The sequence below is a fragment of the Symphalangus syndactylus genome, chromosome 1 (assembly GCF_028878055.3).
Source record: "Symphalangus syndactylus isolate Jambi chromosome 1, NHGRI_mSymSyn1-v2.1_pri, whole genome shotgun sequence".
In the NCBI taxonomy this organism is placed as follows: Eukaryota; Metazoa; Chordata; class Mammalia; order Primates; family Hylobatidae; genus Symphalangus; species Symphalangus syndactylus.
The window spans coordinates 99,405,543-99,425,231 of record NC_072423.2 but is presented as its reverse complement, the minus strand read 5'-3'; the positions used below and the strand labels follow the sequence as shown (position 1 = coordinate 99,425,231).

Sequence of the window (19,689 nt, the reverse complement as noted above, 5' to 3'; positions counted from 1 at the left end):
CTGAGTGGGCCTAGCCCTTCAATGTGTCCTGAGACACCCAGGCATTGGGCAGCTGCGGTGGTTCTTTCTGTGTGGTCCTAGCATCTGCAGTCTGGCACCAAATGCCCAGGCAGTGAGGAGCCTATGAACAGTGAGTAGAGGCTGTGATGGAGGCAGGCAGGGCCCTCCAGACAGCGTCTACCCATGGGGGAGCAACAGGAACGATGTAGAGGTCCAACAGGAACGATGTAGAGGTCCAACAGGAAGTCCTTTCCCTCCGTGCCTGGCACTTCATAAATGTTGACTTGACAACTGCTGGCCTTCGAGATGGCTGCTGTTATTACCCTTTCTCCGACTTGCAGGCTCAGGCTCGGACAGGCACAGCCATGTGCCTGAGGTCTCAAGCAACAAGGGTGGAAGCGGGCACTGTCCTCACCCCCGGTCTCGCCCAGGCTTTCCCTCTGTGCCCAGTGGCAGCTGCATGGAGCCAGTCTGAGAATCAGGGCTAAGGGGCCATGCTGCTTCTGAGTGTGCAGCCGCTCAGAGAATGGAGGCAGCAGGCACGTTCACTTAAGGACTGAGAGCTGGGCCTTTCCCTGGCCCCCCATGGGCAAGCAGACCATGTTGTGAAAGGGTGTCTGTGGCTGAAAACGGAGCGACACTCCTACCCACATTTCAGGAGTCCCTCCTGCACCTTGGTGGGCCCTCCTGTAGGGGAGGGGAGGTGATGGGCAGCCCACCCCAGTGTGGCTTGAGACAGGGAGAGCTGCTTCCCTGCTTGGGGTACAGTGGGCTTGGGATGCCCACTCCCCCAGCCTCCATCGAGGTCTAAGAGGGAGCCCACTCTGCCCCTAGATCTCCAGGCTTCTTCTCCCTGGGTTTCTCTAGCCTGTGGGATTCTTAGAGACCTCATGAGACCTCAGAAGAGTGAGGCTGGTCACCCTATTCTACAGATGAGAAAACTGAGTCCCAGAACCCTGCCTTGAGTCAGAGACTGACCCAGGACTCACATCTTCCACCACCAAGCTCAGATTTCATTCTTTTATAAGAAGCTGGAACAAAGGACTCCATCAGGTCCTGTGGAAAGAGGGTGGCTCACCCCAAGAGGGGTCCCCTAGCTCAGCTCTGGTTCCTCCCAGGGACTGGACATCTCTTCTCATGGTGCAAGATCACCCTGGCCCCGGGGTCCTCCATAAGCCCCCAGCCCACTTGGCCTGCACCTCGGCCCCTGGTTGTGATTCCTGACTGTGCAGCCCGTGTCCTCGAGAACTGGAGGAACATGTCTCAGCACATAAGCCTCATTTTCCCCTGTGGGAAGCCCAGGTATCCACAGTCACTCAGCTCTCAGAAGGGACACCACAGGGGTGGCTCATGCTGCCTGTAAGCCATTGCATGCCCCTTGACTCCACCCCTCCTCCCCCGTCAGGCATGTCCTGCACACAGTAGTGTCCTGTGCACTGGGGCTGTGGCTCTGCAGGGAGCCTGTGGCCAAGGCTGGAGCTGCGTGGAGGGAGGGCAGAGGAGGCAACGTCTGGAGGCTGTGATTCTTCTAGAATATACCTTGGGAACCCCTCACCTCTCTTTATGGTCAGACCCACCTTCACCCTCCAGAGCTCCTCCTCACTGCCCCCCAAAATAGCCATGTTCTTGGCCCTAAAGCTCAATTCAGGGTCAGAAAACTGGTGAGTGGTATCTCTTGGAGTTACACCCCCAGCCCCTTTCAGCTCTGCAACCAGGGAGAGAGACCCTGTGAGAGGTTCCGATGCCCAATCCTCAGTGCCCTCACCCCGATTTTCCACGGGCCTCCCTCGATCCTGCAGGAGCAAAGCTTCCCTCAATGACTCAATTACAAACGCCACAGACTCCTACCTCTTTGTGCAAAGATAACCCCGCATTATTGCTGAGATGCCTTTTTATATCTTGTGTTATTTATAAAAGCATGATTCATTTAACAATTATTGTGAGATGGAGAAATGTTGCCTACTAATATTTAAATTGCAGTTATCTAAAGCTACGAGGGAAAGAAGGAAGAGATGCTATTTTGGATCTGGTGGGGGATGGACAGGAAGAATCCTGCTCTAGCTTGTACCTGCCCTGCACCTGCCACCCCTGCTCCTGGCTTGGCCCCCCCTGGCTGAGGCTCTTGCATACATAATTTCTCAGCATTCAGTCTTTGTTTCTGCAAGATAAAGTGGAGCTTGGGGCTCGTGGGCCACTGAGAACGTCTAGAGTTTCTTTTCTTTTTTCAGCTCCCTATGGGCCTCCAGTCTGACCAGAGTTAGAGCCACCTCCTGTGTATTTTGTGTTAAGGTGGAAATAGGCTCAGGTGCTTCCCTGCGTCTCCCCCTGAAATATGGGGTGGGGCCTTAATAAATCCCCGGGATATCAGGGCGTCCCCTGCCCCAGAACCCTGGGAATTTTCTTGGCATTGCTTCCTACATCCCAACATTTTATTTTCTTCCCTTCTGGTTTGGTTGTGATCATGCTCAGGGTTTTGCCCAGGGTTTAAGTTGAAGGTAGCGCTCAAAGCTACTAGCCCTTGTGCCTTTGTCAACTTGGAGCTTCTTCCTGGCAGGAGGGCCTGGGTCTGAGTTACACAGGAGCAGTGTCTTGGGGAGACGACCCTGTCCTGGCCTGGGTCAGCACCCTGACTCTAGCGGCCCGATGGCCTTCCACTGCCTGCAGCCACCTGAGCTGCCCAGAGACACTGAGAATGCCTGTCAGGACCTCCCTCGTCAACAAGCTGTTGTAATAATCACAATAATGAACAGTCAGCAATAATAAACAAACTTCAGTCGTGGTCATGGTGGCAGCAGCTAACCTCTGTTGAGCGCCCACTGTGCGTAACTACTGCGCCCGGTAAGCACTCAACCCCCTGAGCAGCTCCTTGAAGTGGCCACCATCACCGTGCTTGCTTTGTTTTTGGGGATCCAGAGTCTAGGGACATTTTGTGACTTGTGGACAGTTACCTTGTGGGATTTGAATCCAGAAAGTCCAGCTGCAGGCTCGTTGATGCAGGAGAGGGAAGACTCTGACAGATGTCAGGTGGTCACTGTTCTCCAAGAGCGCTGGGGAGCCAGGCCTGGGAACTGCGACCAGCCAGGGCGTCTAGCCACAGGTGGGCTCTATGGAACACCTGGTGCCGTGCACAGTCAGAGGCGCTGGCAGGAGCTTGATATTGTGCTGCAGCCGGGTGCCACACCCACTGGCTTCGGTGAGTTGCTCCTCCTGCATCAGCGCCTTCCTGGCCCATGTGTCTGATTGGCTCAAACTCAAAACCCCAGCAGCTGGGGAAGCTGAGGGATGAGCCCTCACTGTTTCCAGGCAGGACATGGGGTGCAGGGAACTCCAAATGCAGTGAGGATGCTGAGGACGCTGGCCAGGCTGCTCTGCAGATGCAGTGAGGATGCTGAGGACACTGGCTCAGCTGCTCTGCAGATGCAGTGAGGATGCTGAGGACAGCAGCCTTGCTGCTCTGCAGATGCAGTGAGGACGCCAAGGATGCTGTCCTGGCTGCACCTGCTCGTGGGGCAAGGCGAGGCAGTACAGGCCTTCTCAGGGTCTGGGGCAGCTGGTAGCATGGCTGTGGCTTAGCACAAGCCTCCCTGGGCCTCCACTGGGTACATGCAAGGCCCTGGGCAGAAGAGGGGGTGGAGGTAGGATGGGAGTTGGAGAAGGAAGGTGGCTTCTGGCCTCAGGAGAGCAGCATAACTAGAGAGCAGCCTGTTGAACCTAGTAAAGTGCATTGGAACACTCAGAAAAAAAGCTAGGACTCACCCCCTCTGTTAATTCACTCCATTCATTCATTCATTCATGCATCTCCGGAGCACTAGGGATTACTGCCAGTGTGCAGCGCAGGGAGGAGAGCTGGGCACAGAGCATGCCTTTGAGGAGCTGGGAGGCTCCTGGCTCCACCACATGCCCCGAGGGCTGACTGCTGCCACGGGAGCCCTGAAGAGGGATCTGTCTGCTGCCTGAATCAGTCAGGGAGACTTCCTGGAGGAGGCAGCACCCAGAAGGATAATGTGAATGCACTGTGAGCAATAGACCAGGACTTGTTTATTATAGAGATAGGGCAAAGCAGGAGGATTGCCTTGCTATCTGCGTACAGATTTTTTAAAAATTAAATGTATTCATTCAGGGATCACTGACACTGCCTCCAGGTACTACTGTTACAAATATTAACTTACTTTATCCTTATGACTCTCCTGTGAAGTGGCACCATTAATATCCCCATTAAACAGACTAGGAAACAGAGGCACAGAGAGCTCATGGGACTTTTCCGGGGTCACAGAGCTGAGACTTGCCCCCAAAGGTGTCCCCACGGGGTTGCATGCACCAAGCCCCTCTCCTTTGTGCTTCAAACACAAGCTCGGGTGGCTCCACCCTGTGGAGTAAGTTGTGCTATTCCCACTTTACAGATGGGGAAACCGAGGGTCAGGGGGTGTCCAGCCGGCCCATGGCTGCAGGGGGCGTGATAGAGTCAGCACCCAAACCTGCGTCTTGACTCCCATGCCCAGCTCTTTCCAAACCACATGGGCGCTGAAGCCACAGCAAGTGGAAGCGGGCGTCTGATCACCACTGAACGGGGACGTTTCTGAGACCCATGAGCACCTCTGAGTGTCACCAGTTATGTTTATAACACCTGGTATGGCCTCCCCGCCAGGACTTCAGAGCACCTTGAAATGTTCTGATGTGCGAAGAGCTTTTTTTTATGCAAGAAGTGAAATTATTTTCAGCCCATTGTCAGGCAGTTGTCAAAAGACATGGCAAATAAAGGGCTTAGTGAGTCTCAGGGTTTGAGGGGGTGGTGCAGTGTATGGGGTGAGTCTGTGGGGTGCTCGTGGGCAGGGGCTGCAGGGAGGGAGGGAAGGGGGCACAGGGCTTTGGATGTCACTGGCTCACGAAGCACCAAGGGCCAGGCACTGGAGCTGGGCTGAGTTGAGCTGAGTTGGTGTCTGAAGGGCCAGATGCGGTGGCTGAGAGTTTGGGGTTCATTTGGGGGTGACCCTTTTCCTTTCTGGAAACCCTGACTTCAGAGCCTCCCTCTCCTCTTTCCTCCTGGTTTTCCATCTGTCCATGGACAACAAACAGACTCAAAAGGTGCTCGCCTGTGTTTTGAGATGGGTGGGCGTGTGGGCAGGCAACCAATAGACTCAAAAGGTGCTCGCCTGAGTTTTGGGACGGGTGGGCATGCAGGCAGGCAGGCAGGTGGATAGCTTCATCACCAACCACTCACATTGCTACCATCTCTGCTACCCGCCTGCCCCCAGCCCAGCTCACACCCGGATGTTCTTCCCCTCCAATCTCTCCCTCTTCCGGAATGAAATCCATTTGAAATAAAACCTCATCTGCATTCAGTAGGAATGTGGCCAGCACAAGCCTCCAGGGTCGTTGTAGGCCCCCACGAAGGACCCCTATAGGAACAGAGGGTCTAAAGGTGGAAGGAAGGGAGGGCTCAGCCATGCTGTGGGCATTTGGGCTCCAACACGTGGAAGCCTATGTGGGTACAGCAGGGATGTCTGACCCTTCCCGAGCCCTGGGCAGCTTAGCGCTCAGCCTCTCTGAAGCTCGTCCGTCTCATCTGACAGCCTTGCTGCTGGTCTCAGGGACCCAGGATGGCAGCTCCACGGGGACATTCCCAAAGCCTGAGGCTTTTCTCAGAGAAAAAGATCTCTGGAAGCCTCCAGGGAAAATGGGTTTTTAAGTTTCATCTTTTATCTTTGTCTTAATTTTCATCTCAACCACTAGCGCTCGGTCGTCCTGGGAATCCTTGTTTTAGAGATGGGAATGGCTGGCGCTAGCGAATTCCTGGAGTTCTGCGGGAGGCTGTGCGCCCGCCTCTGCCTCTGCTGTCCCGGCTCTCCAAGGTCACCTGGTCGGTGGCAGGTTTCTGGGTCTCCATGGCTTGGAGGGTGAAGGGCCGGGCCTGTGTGCAGATGGCAGGAGAATGTGAACCATCTACCTGGGGCTCAGGGGTGAGCTTGTCTCCTGCGATAACCCCAAGTGTGGATTTCTGGGAGGGCCTGGACCCCAAACATTCACACTGAACATCTGTCCACACAGAACTTCCTTCCCAGCCAGGCGGGCAGGGCAGGCTTCAGGCCGCAGACCTGCTCATAAAATGAGGAGCAGAAGGAATGCTGATGTTCCAATGGCCACATCCCGGGGCTGGAAGATAAATATCCCCCCAGAAAGGCAGGGACGGGGGCACCAGATGAAAACCGCCCTGGAGGCTACACAAAGGTTTGCGTTTGTCGGGGCAGAGTCTGTGCCTTCAGCGTCAGACTTCCCGGCAAATGAGGAAGTGGTCTGCACCCACAGGGTAGGGGGCAAGTGGCGGGTGCGGGGGAAGGAGGCTCATATAGGCTGCTGCCCGCGTCTGACAGCGAGAACCCCTCCGCAAAGGTAGTGAGCCCCCCATCGCTGGAAGTATCCACGGAGAGCCTACCACATGGCCAGGAGGGTGGTGTCAAGAATGGCCCAACTCCTTCGGCAGGATTTCTGTGGGGTTGACCAGGAGACCCCTGTGGCAGAGCCTGGCCCAGGGCCAGGCACTCAGTAGGTCTGTGCATGAGACTGGTGGAGCCACCACCGCTCCTGATCTTTGTGAGTGGTTTACTCAGCCTCCTCCGAGTGTGGGCGGGAAAAGTTTTCTGCTTATTGAAAGAATTGAAGGTGTCTGGAAAAGGGATCCTTTAGCCTGGGGGTGTTCCCTGGGTTCCTCAAATCGTCTGGTGTCCAAAGCCTCATCGTGCCCCACCCCTCCCCCCTGCACAGCCTGAGAAGCAGGCCTGGGTCTTCGGATCTGGCTGGCTGTCTTGTGCACACGCCCCCAAACCAGATGGGACATGGGGTGCAGGGGTGGTGGTGGACAGGGCAGAGGGACCCCAGGGATGGAAGCCAGCCCAGCCGTGTTCCTGGTGACGGGGCCTTGTCTTGGGAAGGCTCCTTCTCTTCTCCCTGGGCAGCCCAGGGTTCATGGAACCCCTGCCTGGGCTCCTGCTTAAGGGCAAATGTACCTCCAGGAGCAGCTGCTGCACATGCACCTGACAGCAGCCGCTGAGGGTCCTATCTGGCCAGCTGTGAGTGCTGCTGCGTGGCTCCCGTCCAGAGGTTCTGGGTTCTTCTGTGGTTTAGACGTGGCAGGGCCTCTTCTTGGTCCTTTGACATATTTGACATTGGAGGCCCCCATGAGAGGAAAAAGGGTCCATCTTGTCCCCTGCCTGGTCCACCAGTCAGAAGAGATGCAGGATTGTCACATGGTCCCAGGGAGGTGGCTTCTTCCCTCCACCCAAGGTATTCCATGGCCTGCAAGGCAGCCAAAGATGACAGGACACCACTGGCCTCAGGCCAAGGGCCATCCTGGCCTCACCAGCCCAGAAACGTGCAGGCTCTCCCCACACCACTGCAGGCCGCAAAGGCAGCAGCGCCGGAGCAGTGATTGGCTCGGAAACTTGGCTTGGGATGAGGCTCTGTGCTTTTGGGAGGGAATCGATCAGTGACAGATGGAGGGGGTGTTGAACGTCACTGAGTCTCCCTGAGAGTTCCCTGAGCTTTGGTGAGTCCTCTGGGCTCACGTGGCTGAGCACACAACCAGTCGGGTCCCCCAGCCTTGGAGGAGCTCCCTCTACACACCAATACGGACATGGTGGCATCCCCGTCTCAGCCTCCCAGCGCTTGCCAGCCAGGGCAGGCAGCCAGGCCAGCACATAGCAATGAACCAGACACTCACCATCTGGAAAGCTTCTGGCCCCCCTGGCTGGTCCACCCGGAGGACACATCGTCAGGCCTCCCGAAGTGGGGGAACGCTTTGTGCATCCGAGGAAGGTTCTTCTGGAAGCTGTTCAGCCTTGCTCAGAGTGTCCGAGGAGGTGCATGAACCCTGTGGGACACACTGGTGGCTCTGACCTCAGAACCGTTTCTTAATGCAAGTCTTAGAAATGGCTTTGACTCGGTTTTATGAGTTGGCGACGCATGGTAGGGTGAGAATGTCACCCCGGCAGAGTTTTGACATGGCTCATGAGTTGTGTGAGTTAAATAAGAGATGAGGTTTATTGTTATTTCTGGGTTTTTGTGGGGTTTTTTGTTTGTTTTTGGAGACAGTCTTGCTGTATCCCCAGGCTGGTGTGCAGTGGCACAATCATAGCTCATTGGAACCTTGAACTCCTAGGCTCAAGCAATCCTCCTGCCTCAGCCTCCTGAGTAGCTGGGACCACAGGCACACGACCACACCAGGCTAATGTTGCTAATGTTTTTAAATTATTTTTCATGGAAACGGAGTCTCACTGTGTGCCCAGGCTGGTCTCAAATTCCTGGGCTCAAGCAATTCAACCACCTCCACCTTCCGAAGTGCTGGGATTACAGGCGTGAGCCACTGCACCCGGCCAAGAGATGCTGTTCGGTGCTCAGCTGATACAGGGCGTACACTCAGTGATTCTGTGGCAGTCTCTGCTCTCCCTAAAACCAGAGGCCCTCACCAAGGCATGCTGCAGTCCCGTCCCCAGTACACCTTCAGGGAAAGGCTCCTGGGGGGCCCCCAGTCTTCTCGTTGTCACACCGCCATTTTTATTGACACAAAGTGTGTCAACGATATGGAATTAAACTTTAGTGCTCTGGTTGCTTTTTCGTCTTGTCTCGTCTTTCTCTGGTTTTGGGGTGTGTGTGTGTGTGTGTGTGTGTGTGTGTGTGTGTGTGTGTGTGTGTGTTAAATTTCTGAAGCAGTTCTCTTAGCAACCAGAAGAAAAAAAAACAACAAAAAAAAAAACAGCACACTAAATTACAGCCCAGGAGAGGCATCGGGCAACAGAACCTTGCCCCTGGATGCTCCACATAGCTTCAGGAAGCTCCTTCTCCTGGTGTAGAAATAACTCTCTGTCCACCTGCCACAGGGCACCAGCCTGCATCCACTTCTCTCTGTTTGCTTTATAAATCTGACTTTCTCCATGTAGGGCTTCCAAGCGGCAGCTTTCCTCTTTTCTCTTTTTCTGTTGGGTTGGAAATGCTGAGGAAATGCCTAAAGTGACCCTGAAGAGCTCGCTTTTATCAGCTGCCTGGAATCAGGGCCATCCTTGGCAGGGTCTCAGTTTAATTGTCTTTTTATCTCTCTCTTTAAAAAAAAAAAAAAAAAAAAGTGGGAGGGGGTGGAGTCCTGTTTTTTCCAGGGTAATTACCTCGATGGGTGGGGAGCCAGAGAAGTCATGGGCACTTGTGTCTGATTCTTTTGAACAGAAATATAGGTCGTGTTCAGAAATTCCAGAATGCTGGCCATGTCTGCCCAGGGAACGTGGGTCTGGTGTGAAGCTTATCTGGTACTTGTACGCTTCCCTCCCCCTTGTCTGTCTTACCACATCTGCTAGCTGACAAACAAACTTGGCTTTTTCTTTAAAAAATTTTTTTTAAAAAAAATAGAAAAGCACAGTGCATTATATTTAGGCACAGGCGCATGGAGCGCCCAGCACCAGCCCGAGTTTCCTTGGATAACTGGGGCTCGAGCTCACTCATGCCTCCCGGCGTCTCCCAGCTGCCAGCTCGAGGACGCCTGATCCGCGTTAACCCTCCGCGGTGCCTCTTTCTCAATGCCCTGAGCACAAAAGCAGAGTAGCCCGGCTCACATGACGCGCGCCGCGAGAGGTAGCCGTGTTTGAGAGCAGCCCGTCTACGTGCAGTTGGTTCCCAGCTGACAGACAGAATATGGGGTGGGCTTTGTCACCAGCACGCTGGGTCTGGCATGCCCAGCTATGCTCGGAAGTGCACCGTGCCCAGACACCCGCCACCTCTCCCCGGGTCCCAGCTGCTCTAGCACCGAGGGGCCGGGCTGCACGCCTGTCCTTCCTCCCATCCAGGAAGGTTATATAATGAGCGGACCGCTGCCAAAGTCAGAGGGAAAATGAAGTCTTTGTTAAATGCCTTCACCAAGAAGGAAGGTAAGGAAAAAGCTGTCGGGAGCCGGGTGCATGGGAATTAGCAGCTGCTTACTGATTCTTGGGGTAGGGGAGAGGGAGGACTCCAGTTCCTCCTCAAATTGCCAGTTGTTAATCTCTGGCATGTCAGGGGATAATGACTTTGGTTTGGGATACGGTTTGGTTTGAGTTGGTCCAGAATATAACACGGTGGAAGGTGTCTCGCCTTATCGTGTGCTGCTTTCAAACCTTCAGCCCTTGTGGGATTGCGTTCCGGAATGGCCATCCGTGGGGACTGTGCCATGGAGCATGTTAGGAACTAAGTCCTAGGGAAAATAAAGGAAGTTTTGACTGTAGTCCTTAGTGACCAGAGGGCTGCTAGGCACTGGCCAAGGCAGGTCGGGGCACATGGCTGGCTGCACCAAATGGGTGGCTACCTTCTGAGCCGCTCCCGGCTCTCCCATCCCTGGGTTGCAGTTACATGGAGTGGATGGGAAGGGAGCGTGGCCAACTTTAAAAGTGCACACGCTCTTTGTCATACCTTGTGTAATTTTTATTGTGGGGAAAAAAATGTATAAATAAATGCATGTAAGCCAGCTAAGAAAATATCCACCTACTTAGAATGTGCAGATTGCCTAAAAGAAGGAAACAGTTGGGTGGAATATTAATCATTTTCAGACAGAAAACAGTTATTTTTAACCCTTTTCACAAAAAAATCATCATTTCCATGGATGGTTCCAGTTAGAGAGTTTTGTCAGAGAGCTCTCATTTTAGGAAATCAGATATCATATAAAGATGTGACTTTAAAGCAATGAGGAAGGTACTTCCCAGCCCCAGCTCATTGCACAATAAACACCGAAGAAATTTCAGTACTCAGGAAACTAATTTAATATGAATCTTGGTAATTAAGCGAGGTAATTTTCATTAAAATGTTCACACTGATGTCACCGGTGAGATTTCATTTGAGCAACTTGCCTGGTCTACAGAGTAAAAATGTATTTGAAAATGTCCCAGCTCTTTTATTCCTTAATCCTCCAAGGGTGGCCTCCCCATGTGAATTCTTCCCCCCTCTAAGTCCCTACTCTTCTGACAGAGTCTTAGGAATGTATATAAATAACAACCTTTGTCTGTGCCCATTTTCTGACATTATTCACCAAAATTCACCTTCTGGGACTTCAATTTTTATAATCCATGAACAGCATGAAAATTTCAGTTGGGGGTTTTGGTGTTAGGTTAATTCTGTATCTGTTCTGTTCTTTTATAGACTTTTTTTTCCTAATGAGTTTATCTTAGCAACTGCCAGGACTCCCCCAAATGCCATCACTTGCTATGAAGGGTATGCATACCTCCCCCAGTTACAAGGGTCAGAAAAAGAGAATTGGCTGCATTGTCAGGGCGGGGAGGCTGGGCGTGAGGCAGTCAGCTGTGGGAGGCAGCGTTTCCGTGACTGGGGGCCCTGTGATGTCTCCTCCACGTGGGTAGGGAGAGCCCTGGCCTCTCCTGGGGTGCCCCAGGAAGCTGGGGGCTCTGCGGCTGCTTTCTGCTGGCTGTGTCTGTTTGAGATTTTGGCTCTCACACCAATACAGTCTTCCAACACGTAATCTCTGTAAATGAAAGATAATCACTCTCTGAGACTGTGGGCTCATCAGCCCTTTGCAAGGTCTTTTAATCCACCCGCCCAGCCCCCTCCAATGACAGGCAGTTCGCGGATCACCCGGAAGCCCTCTGGACCAGTCGTATCTTTGTAAGCCTCCATGCGAACACTCAGTGATCTACAAGGTTTTTTTTAGTCTCTGCCGGTCCAGAGGGAGGGCACCAATGTGGTTTTCCCTCAAGACCAACAAAACACAGACTCGGTGACCTGTCCCAGGGTTGAGCTTTTTCTCGTGGGTGGTGGCTGTGGATCCCAGGCCAAGTCCCTCGAGGGGCTCTGGAAGGAGGGATGTCCACGGAGGGTGCCATCAGCTTTTTCCGTTCCTTGTCTCTCCCCGGCCAGCCTGGGTGGTGTTCATGGATCCATGTGCTTTGAGAAATTAGGAGTGGGATGAAAGTCCTGGATGAGGAGCCCTGGCTGCTTAGCAGGGCATCTTCAGCGACAGAAAGGCTTCACAGAGGAACCAGATCAGAGCAGGTGTGAGACCTCGACCTCCCCAGTGTACCACCTCCAGGTTCTTACCAACAGCAGGCACTGACGTCCAAGTGTGTCAAGTCCAAGTGTCCAACCTCGGGATGCTTTGCGCAGCTCTGTGCGGCTCCCCAGGCTTGGCTCTAGCTCTGTCTCCAGGGCTGCCCTGTGTCCTGGGGAGGTGGGGAGGGTGCGCTGGGTCACAGCTATCTCCCATGAGCTCTGCCAGCACCCTCCATCCCCCATGAGCTCTGCCAGCACCTCCTCTGCCCTCAGGAGCTCCATCAATGCCACCTCTGTACCTGTGAGCCCTGCCAATGCCATCTTTGTCCTCAATGAAAACTGCCAGCACCACATTTGTCCCTTGTGAGCGCTGCCAGCACCACCTCTGTCCTTGGGAGCTGTCAATACCACCTCTGTACCTGTGAGTTCTGCTAGTGCCACCTTTGTCCTCAGTGAAATCTACCAGCACCACCTTTGTCCTCATGTGCTTTGCCAGTGCCACCTCTGTCCCCCGGGAGCTCTGCCAACACCACCTCTGTCCCTCATGAACTCTGCCAACGCCACCTCTGTCCCCCATGAACTCTGTCAAAGCCACCTCTGTCCCCCATGAACTCTGCCAGTACCCCCTCTGTCCTCCATGAATGCTGTCAACGCCACCTCTTTCCCCCATGAGCTCTGCCAGCGCCACCTCTGTCCCCCATGAGCTCTGCCAACGCCACCTCTGTCCCCCATGAACTCTGTCAAAGCCACCTCTGTCCTCCATGAACGCTGTCAACGCCACCTCTGTCCCCCATGAACTCTGCCAGCACCCCCTCTGTCCTCCATGAACGCTGTCAACGCCACCTCTGTCCCCCATGAACTCTGTCAAAGCCACCTCTCTCCCCCATGAGCTCTGCGAGCACCCCCTCTGTCCTCCATGAATGCTGTCAACGCCACCTCTGTCCCCCATGAACTCTGTCAAAGCCACCTCTGTCCTCCATGAACGCTGTCAACGCCACCTCTGTCCCCCATGAACTCTACCAGCGCCCCCTCTGTCCCCCATGAACTCTGCCAGCGCCACCTCTGTCCCCCGGGAGCTCTGCCAGTATCACATCTGTCCCTCATGAACTCTGCCAACGCCACCTCTGTCCCCCATGAACTCTGCCAATGCCACCTCTGTCCCCCTGGAGCTCTGCCAACGCCACCTCTGTCCCCCATGAACTCTGCCAATGCCACCTCTGTCCCCCATGAACTCTGCCAGCGCCACCTCTGTCCCCCATGAACTCTGCCAGCGCCACCTCTGTCCCCCATGAACTCTGCCAGTGCCATCTTTGTCCCTGTGAGCTCTGCCAGCGCCACCTCTATCCCCCTTGAGTTCTGCCACTCCATCCATGTCCCCAAGAGCTTCGTCACTGCCACCTGTGTCCTAAACTACTTGTGACGTTCTTCTGAGGCATGAAGGTCCCCCCAGACCCACTCCCAGGGAGGACACGTGTTTTCTCTTGCCTTGCAGTTTGTCAGATGGTAGCCCTGGTCCTGTGCAGTGGAAACTTTGGAGCCAAGCATGGCTTCAGCCTAAGGGCTGAATCCTGTAGCCAGAGAAAAGCTGCTGCAGGCATGATTATCATGGGCCGGGGAGAAGCCTGTGCCTTTGGCCCCCCAGTGATGGTGGTTTCTGCTGTTTCCTGCGGAGCTTGGAGGGCTGCCTTTCAGGAAGTCCTCTGTCTTGGAAAGGGCACTCGCTGTCTCAGGCTCTGGAGCTCTGGGTGACCCAAGGCAGCTGCGGTGTGGCTGCCACCCCTCAAAGCTCCCAGGGGCTGTTGCTGTCATTCTGAGCTCCTGGTCTCATTGAGTGAGGAGAGTGAGGGCCTGGCCCTGTCTAGAGCTTTGTAGGATGCCAGATAAGGGGTGCCCAGCCCCTGCCTCCTCACACAGTCCCCACTTGATGGGAGGGAGGAAGGCACCTTCTTAGTGAGGACTGAGATTGAATCATCCAGGCAGTAGACTCAGAGACTGTATGGTTGGCTCAGGCTGCATGGCAGAGCACCACAGACGGGTGGCTTAAACCCCAGATATTGGCCGGGCATGGTGGCTCATGCCTGTAATCTCCGTACTTTGGAAGGCTGAGGCAGGCGGATCACAAGATCAGGAGTTCGAGACCAGCCTGGCCAACATGGTGAAACCTCATCTCTACTAAAAATACAAAAATTAGCAGGCGTGGTGGGGGGCACCTGTAATCCCAGCTACTTGGGAGCCTGAGGCAGGAGAAGTGTTTGAGCCTGGGAGGTGGAGGCTGCAGTGAGCCGAGGTCATGCCACTGCACTCCAGCCTGGGTGACAGGGCGAGACTCTGTCTCAAAAACAACAACAACAACAACAACAACAACAAAACAACCAGATATTTACATCTCCCAGTCCCGGGCACTACAAGTCTGAGATCAGGGCATCGCAGGGCTGGTTCCTCCTGAGGCCTCTCTTGGTGGCTTGCAGATGCCGCCTCCTCCCTGTGTCCTCACGGGGTCATCCCTCTGTGTGTGTCTGTGTCCTCATGGCCTCTTATTATAAGGACCCCAGTCCTATGGGATCAGGGCCCCCACTAATGCCCCTCCACCCAGATTATCTCTGTAAAGACCTTACCTGCAAATATTGGCACATTTTGAAAACTGGGGTTTAGGACGTCAACACGCGTACTGGGGGGCACAGTTCAGCCCACCACAGAGGCCCAACTTAGGTTGTGGGGAGGAGGGACCCTGTAGCAGGCAGCTCAGTGCCCTCTCTGCTTTGTGTGATGGGGTGGCCCATCCTTACACATGCCCAAGCCAGCTGGACGTCTCCTGGGCCAGATGGAAGCTCAGACCCCACGTCCCTTCCATGTGAAGCACTGGCTTGAGCTCCGTGCCATGGAGACGTTCTCCGTCCCCAGCCTATCTCTCTGCTTCCGTGTCAGGGGTGAGTTCTGGGTCTGGTGGAGTCCAGCTGGGGTCTCCGCCCAGAACTCACAGCTCCCCTCTGCTGGGCTCGCATGGGGGCTTGGACGCACGCAGGCCTGCACCTCCTTAGGGTCCCCACCCAGCTGACCGCGACACAGATGCACTCACCAGCCTCTCTCCCTGTCCTTCTCCCCAGTGCCCTTCCGAGAGGCCCCGGCGTACTCCAACCGCCGGCGGCGGCCCCCCAACACGCTGGCCGCCCCCCGGGTCCTGCTGCGCTCCAACAGTGACAACAACCTCAATGCCAGCGCTCCCGACTGGGCTGTCTGCTCCACGGCCACCTCGCACCGCAGCCTCTCACCACAGCTGCTGCAGCAGATGCCCAGCAAGCCCGAGGGGGCCGCAAAGACCATTGGGAGCTATGTGCCCGGGCCCCGCAGCCGGTCCCCATCGCTCAACAGGCTGGGCGGCGCAGGCGAGGACGGCAAGAGGCCGCAGCCTCTCTGGCATGTCGGGTAAGGAGTGGCAGATGCCAAGGGAAGGAAGACCGCCACGTGCTGGGGGTCCCAGCTCCTCCAACTTGGGGCTGGCCCAGAAGTTGAGCAGGAAGCCCATTTTATTCCAACCCGGGTGTTGAGGAAACTTTCATGCATGAGGTTTGCCCACTGTCCCTGCTGGCACGGTCTCCCCCAGGGGAGCTGGGGTCACCTTCCCGAGCCTCATGGAGGCACACGATGACAGCTCGGGGCGGGTATGGAGGCTGAGCTGAGCGTCCTGGGGATGCTACTGGCGTCTTGGGTCCTGTTTCCTTTCCTTGTGCACTGACTTCCTGGTCCTAAGTGAAATGTCAAGAGGGAGAGAGGCAGGGCTGCAAGCCTGGTCAGGGGTGCGTGCCCTCCCGAGGGCCGTGTTTGCAAGCCTACAATCGCACCTTATCCAAAGTGAGGGTGCGCACGCGGGTGGCAGGGAGAAACCCAGCCCAGAGGAGAGTGCTGGGGGCCGGAGAGGCCGGCTCAGGGCTCTGGCGTCTGGCTGTCTCAGCAGCTGCAGGGACGGTCTCAGGTAGTGCTACCCACAGGGGAGCACTTGCAGGCCTGGGCTCAGCATGGCAGGAGCACAGAGGGCATGTCCGTCTGTCTCTGAAGCAGCCCCAGGTGACAGAAGCCTGTGCCTTGTTCCATTTCCTAGACAAGGACATGGGCAGCATAGGGCAGACTTTGGGAACTGCCTGTGGTCTCCTGCCCAGCACCCCATTCGGCGTCCAACTCCAGGCCTGGGTCTCTCCCCACCCTCCTGCCTCCCAAGCAGCCAGGGGAGCTGGATTTGCACTCAGAGCTCCAACTCCCGAGCAGGTCTCTGCCTTTCTCACGCCACCTCCCAGAATTTTCAGGCGAGGAACAGACTTCCCAGGGGTCAGCTCATTGTCGGGGCCCCAGGTGCTAGGGTTGGTGTTGGTTCCAGCCATGAAAGCTGCACCTGCAGGGGCAGTGGCCGTTGCTGCGGATGCCTCCACGTTCTCATGGGTACAGCTGCTCCAGGAGTTCACCGTGCTGGCTTCTTTGCTGCAGGACGCCTCTATAAGGAGCCCGAGGTCATGCAGCCAGAACGTAGCAAGAGCAGGACTCAGCACAGGCCCTTGGCTCTGGCATTTGGTGACTTGGCACTCCCTCGGGTTTGGGCCTTGGACCTGTGCTTCCCCGGCTGTTGCCATGTTTTTGGTGATGTCGGCATTCAGTGCTGAGGCCCTTGACCCTCGCCCCCATCCTATATGCTTCCTGTTTCCTCCCTGGCCTCAAAGCCACTCGGGGTCCAGAGCCTGGCTGCAGGGAGTCTTGCAGGCCTGGGTCACGCTGTGTTGCCAGCTAAGGTCAGGGATGTCAGGGAGGAAGACCGCCACCACCCCTGCCCCCAGGGGCTCCACCTGGCAGGCTCCGTGTGAGTTTGAGGAGGGGTCAGTGCCTCACGTGGTCCCAGGAGGGGCTGATCACCCTGATTATGACCAGCAGCCCAGGCTTTGGGGCCACAGCCAAGGAGTTTGTGGGGAGAACGTGCCGGTGAGAGCCCACTTCTCCCGGCCCCTAGGCAGGGTCGAGGCCTTACCCTCTTAGAGCTGGCAGACCCCACATCCTCTCAACACTTTGGCCTTCAGCCCATGGACGCTTCCCACTGGAGCCAAACAAGGAGGTCCAGCTGCCTCTGGTCTAGATTCCTGCTTGGAAGGACCCCAAGGGAGAAGACCCAGGTGCTGAGAACAGTGGGAAGCTAAATTAAAGGGCTCCCCTGAGGCAGCCAATTCTACTTCACACACTTAGCAAGACTTCTGACTACAGTTTTAAAAAGAGTGTGTTCCCTTCGTCCAGTACAAAATCTAATAAGACAGCAAAGGCAGCGTGGCCAGGGACTTGAGCTGGCTACAGACTAGATGTGGCTCGGGAGAGAGAGAAGCAGCTGGGTGTGTTGCAGCTGCAGTCTGACCATCCCTGTTTCCCTGTTCATGTATGGGGAATGGGGGACAGAATGCACATGTGTGTGTGCATATGTGTATGTGTTTGTGTATGCCTGTGTATGTGCATGCATTTTTGTGGTTTTTTTGTCTGTGTGCATTTGCCTGTGTGCATGCTGGTATGTAGACATGCGTGTGCATGTTAGAGAATCATTGTGTATGTGTGTGTGTGTGGTCATCATGTGGCCAGCCTGCCTCAAATGCTCATTGCCTGGCCTCCTGCATACACGCTTCTGGACTGTACCATTGTATAGCTGCATAACCTTGGGCAGGTAAAACCCAATCTGTCTAATCTTTGTCAATTATAAAACAAGGGGCCAGGTGCAGTAGCTCACACCTGTAATCCCAGCACTTTGGGAGACCATGGCAGGCGGATCACTTGAGGTCAGGAGTTTGAGACCAGCCTGGCTAACATGGTGAAACGCCATCTACGAAAAATACAAAAATTAGCTGAACGTGGTGGCTCATGCCTGTAATCCCAGCCATTCAGGAGGCTGAGACAGGAGAATCGCTCTAACCTGGGAGGCGGAGGTTGCAGTGAGCTGAGATGGCACCACTGCACTCCGGCCTGAGTGACAGAGCGAGACTCCATCTTAAAAAAGGGTCCCAGAAAGACCAACTTCCGGTTTTTCTCAAGATCAGCTGAAGGCATTCAGGGTGGCCGCCTCACACAGCACCTTGTCCAGCCAGTGCTCGTTCCACATTGTTTCTTAGAGCCCAGGTCCATGTCTAACCCAAGACCCAGAGTTTGGCCAAGACTATCCCCTTCGTCACCCAGAACCGTTGGTAGAGTGACCAACCATTCAGATTTGCCTGTGATGCGGGACTTTCAGTGCTAAAATCAGGGCAGCCGGTCCCCCTAACTGTGGGCCACTGTCTGTCCCGAGTTGAGGGGCACTGCTCTTACCTGGTGGCCCTGACCCGTCAGTCCCATCTTTCTTGGCCTTGTTCCCATCTTCTTCCCTTTCCCCACCCCTTCACAGCCTCCCTGTCCATATCCATCTGTCCAGGATTCAGCATCCTCAATGGTAGCAATAGCTGTGCTGCAGGAGGAACCCTCTGGATGGGCACTGATGAGCTGAGAGGTCCTTCCCTCAAGACCTGTGTCCTAACTAGGACCTGCCAGTGGCACTGGTGTCCCCTCCTATGGGACGGCAGTGGTGAGCATTTGCCTTCGAGGCGACCAGGTGGGATGGAGAGTTGGAGGTAGGCATGCTTCTCCAGGCGTCTTTTTGAGGTCTCCTGGGATGAGGGTGGAGCATGAAGGTGCCGCTGTTGTGTTCTGTCCCTGCATAGGGCCATATGCATTCGGGGGGGCAGAAGCGTCTTTGCACGGTGAGGGGCACAGAAGGGAGCCAGTTCACTGCACATTATTTGCTTATGGAGCAGTTACCCAGGCCCATGCTGGGCGCAGGGACATTCAGGTGATGCAGCCGGGGTGCAAAGCCTGGTGCCCTGAGCACACTTGGTCTGAATGTCCTGCAAACGAGGTACAGCCAGGGGAGGGGGGCCTGGCTAGAGCTGTCTGCTTCTTGGCTGTGGACCAAGGCCTCAGTGTTGAAGCAGCCTTTATTGAGATAGGGAAATGCTCATTCGGCCAGCCCTGGTGATGCTGGATGGTGGATCACAGGACTGTGCAACCCAACCCAGGGCTTTTTGGAGGCTCCAGGAGGTAGCCGAGCCCCTCTGCTCCTTGTTCATCCTCGAAGTTCAGAGCTCAGCCCCATGCCTTGTACGCCTGCCTTACTATTCCTGAAAAACCAGCTCTTTCCTAGGGCAACAGGCCCTGGCCTTGAGGCACTAACAGGCCACTTTCAGGGAGGCTGCTAGCTCCCAGCCTTTGGGGGCCCTGGGTGCCCCAGAGCTCTTTCTGGTTACCCTCAGAAGCGTAGGTGACAGCGTGCTCTCCCCGCCATGGAGGGGAAAGCCCTCCCCACTTTCTCCTGTCTGAAGGGTGGAGCAGCTGCCCATCAGCCCATGCTGAGCAACTGGTGCTGAACATCCCCCAAGCGGTGCTCACCGCCAGGGCTACCTGGCTCTACCCACCCGCCGGCTGACCTTGGACAAGTCACTTGCCAGTTCTGTGCCTCTGTTTTCTCCTGTGTAAAGTGGGGCTGATGACTTTTGCCCCCTCCCGAGTGTTCTGGGTGGATTAAGTGGCTTTCAGCACCCGGCCTGCACTGACATCCAGAGCTGCTCATAGACAGTCTTTGGTTCTGCAGAAACGTCGGCCACTCTTAGGGTCGTCTTCATCTTCATCCTCATTGTG

General features: G+C 55.4%; 1 protein-coding gene across 2 annotated transcripts in view; it reads left to right on the top strand.

Moving 5' to 3' along the window:
* SHANK2 (SH3 and multiple ankyrin repeat domains 2) overlaps window positions 1-19,689 on the top strand; it is a 682,193-nt gene that overhangs the window by 314,892 nt on the left and 347,612 nt on the right. Inside the window, exons 1-2 of one of the 2 annotated variants that reach the window (XM_055271436.2) lie at window positions 9,478-9,905; window positions 15,114-15,432. In XM_055271436.2, coding sequence (XP_055127411.1) covers window positions 9,869-9,905; window positions 15,114-15,432 — 356 coding nt within the window. In that variant the 5' untranslated portion in view covers window positions 9,478-9,868. Of the gene's footprint in view, window positions 1-9,477; window positions 9,906-15,113; window positions 15,433-19,689 lie in introns of those variants that run through there. The other variant, XM_055271428.2, reaches the window with a different exon arrangement.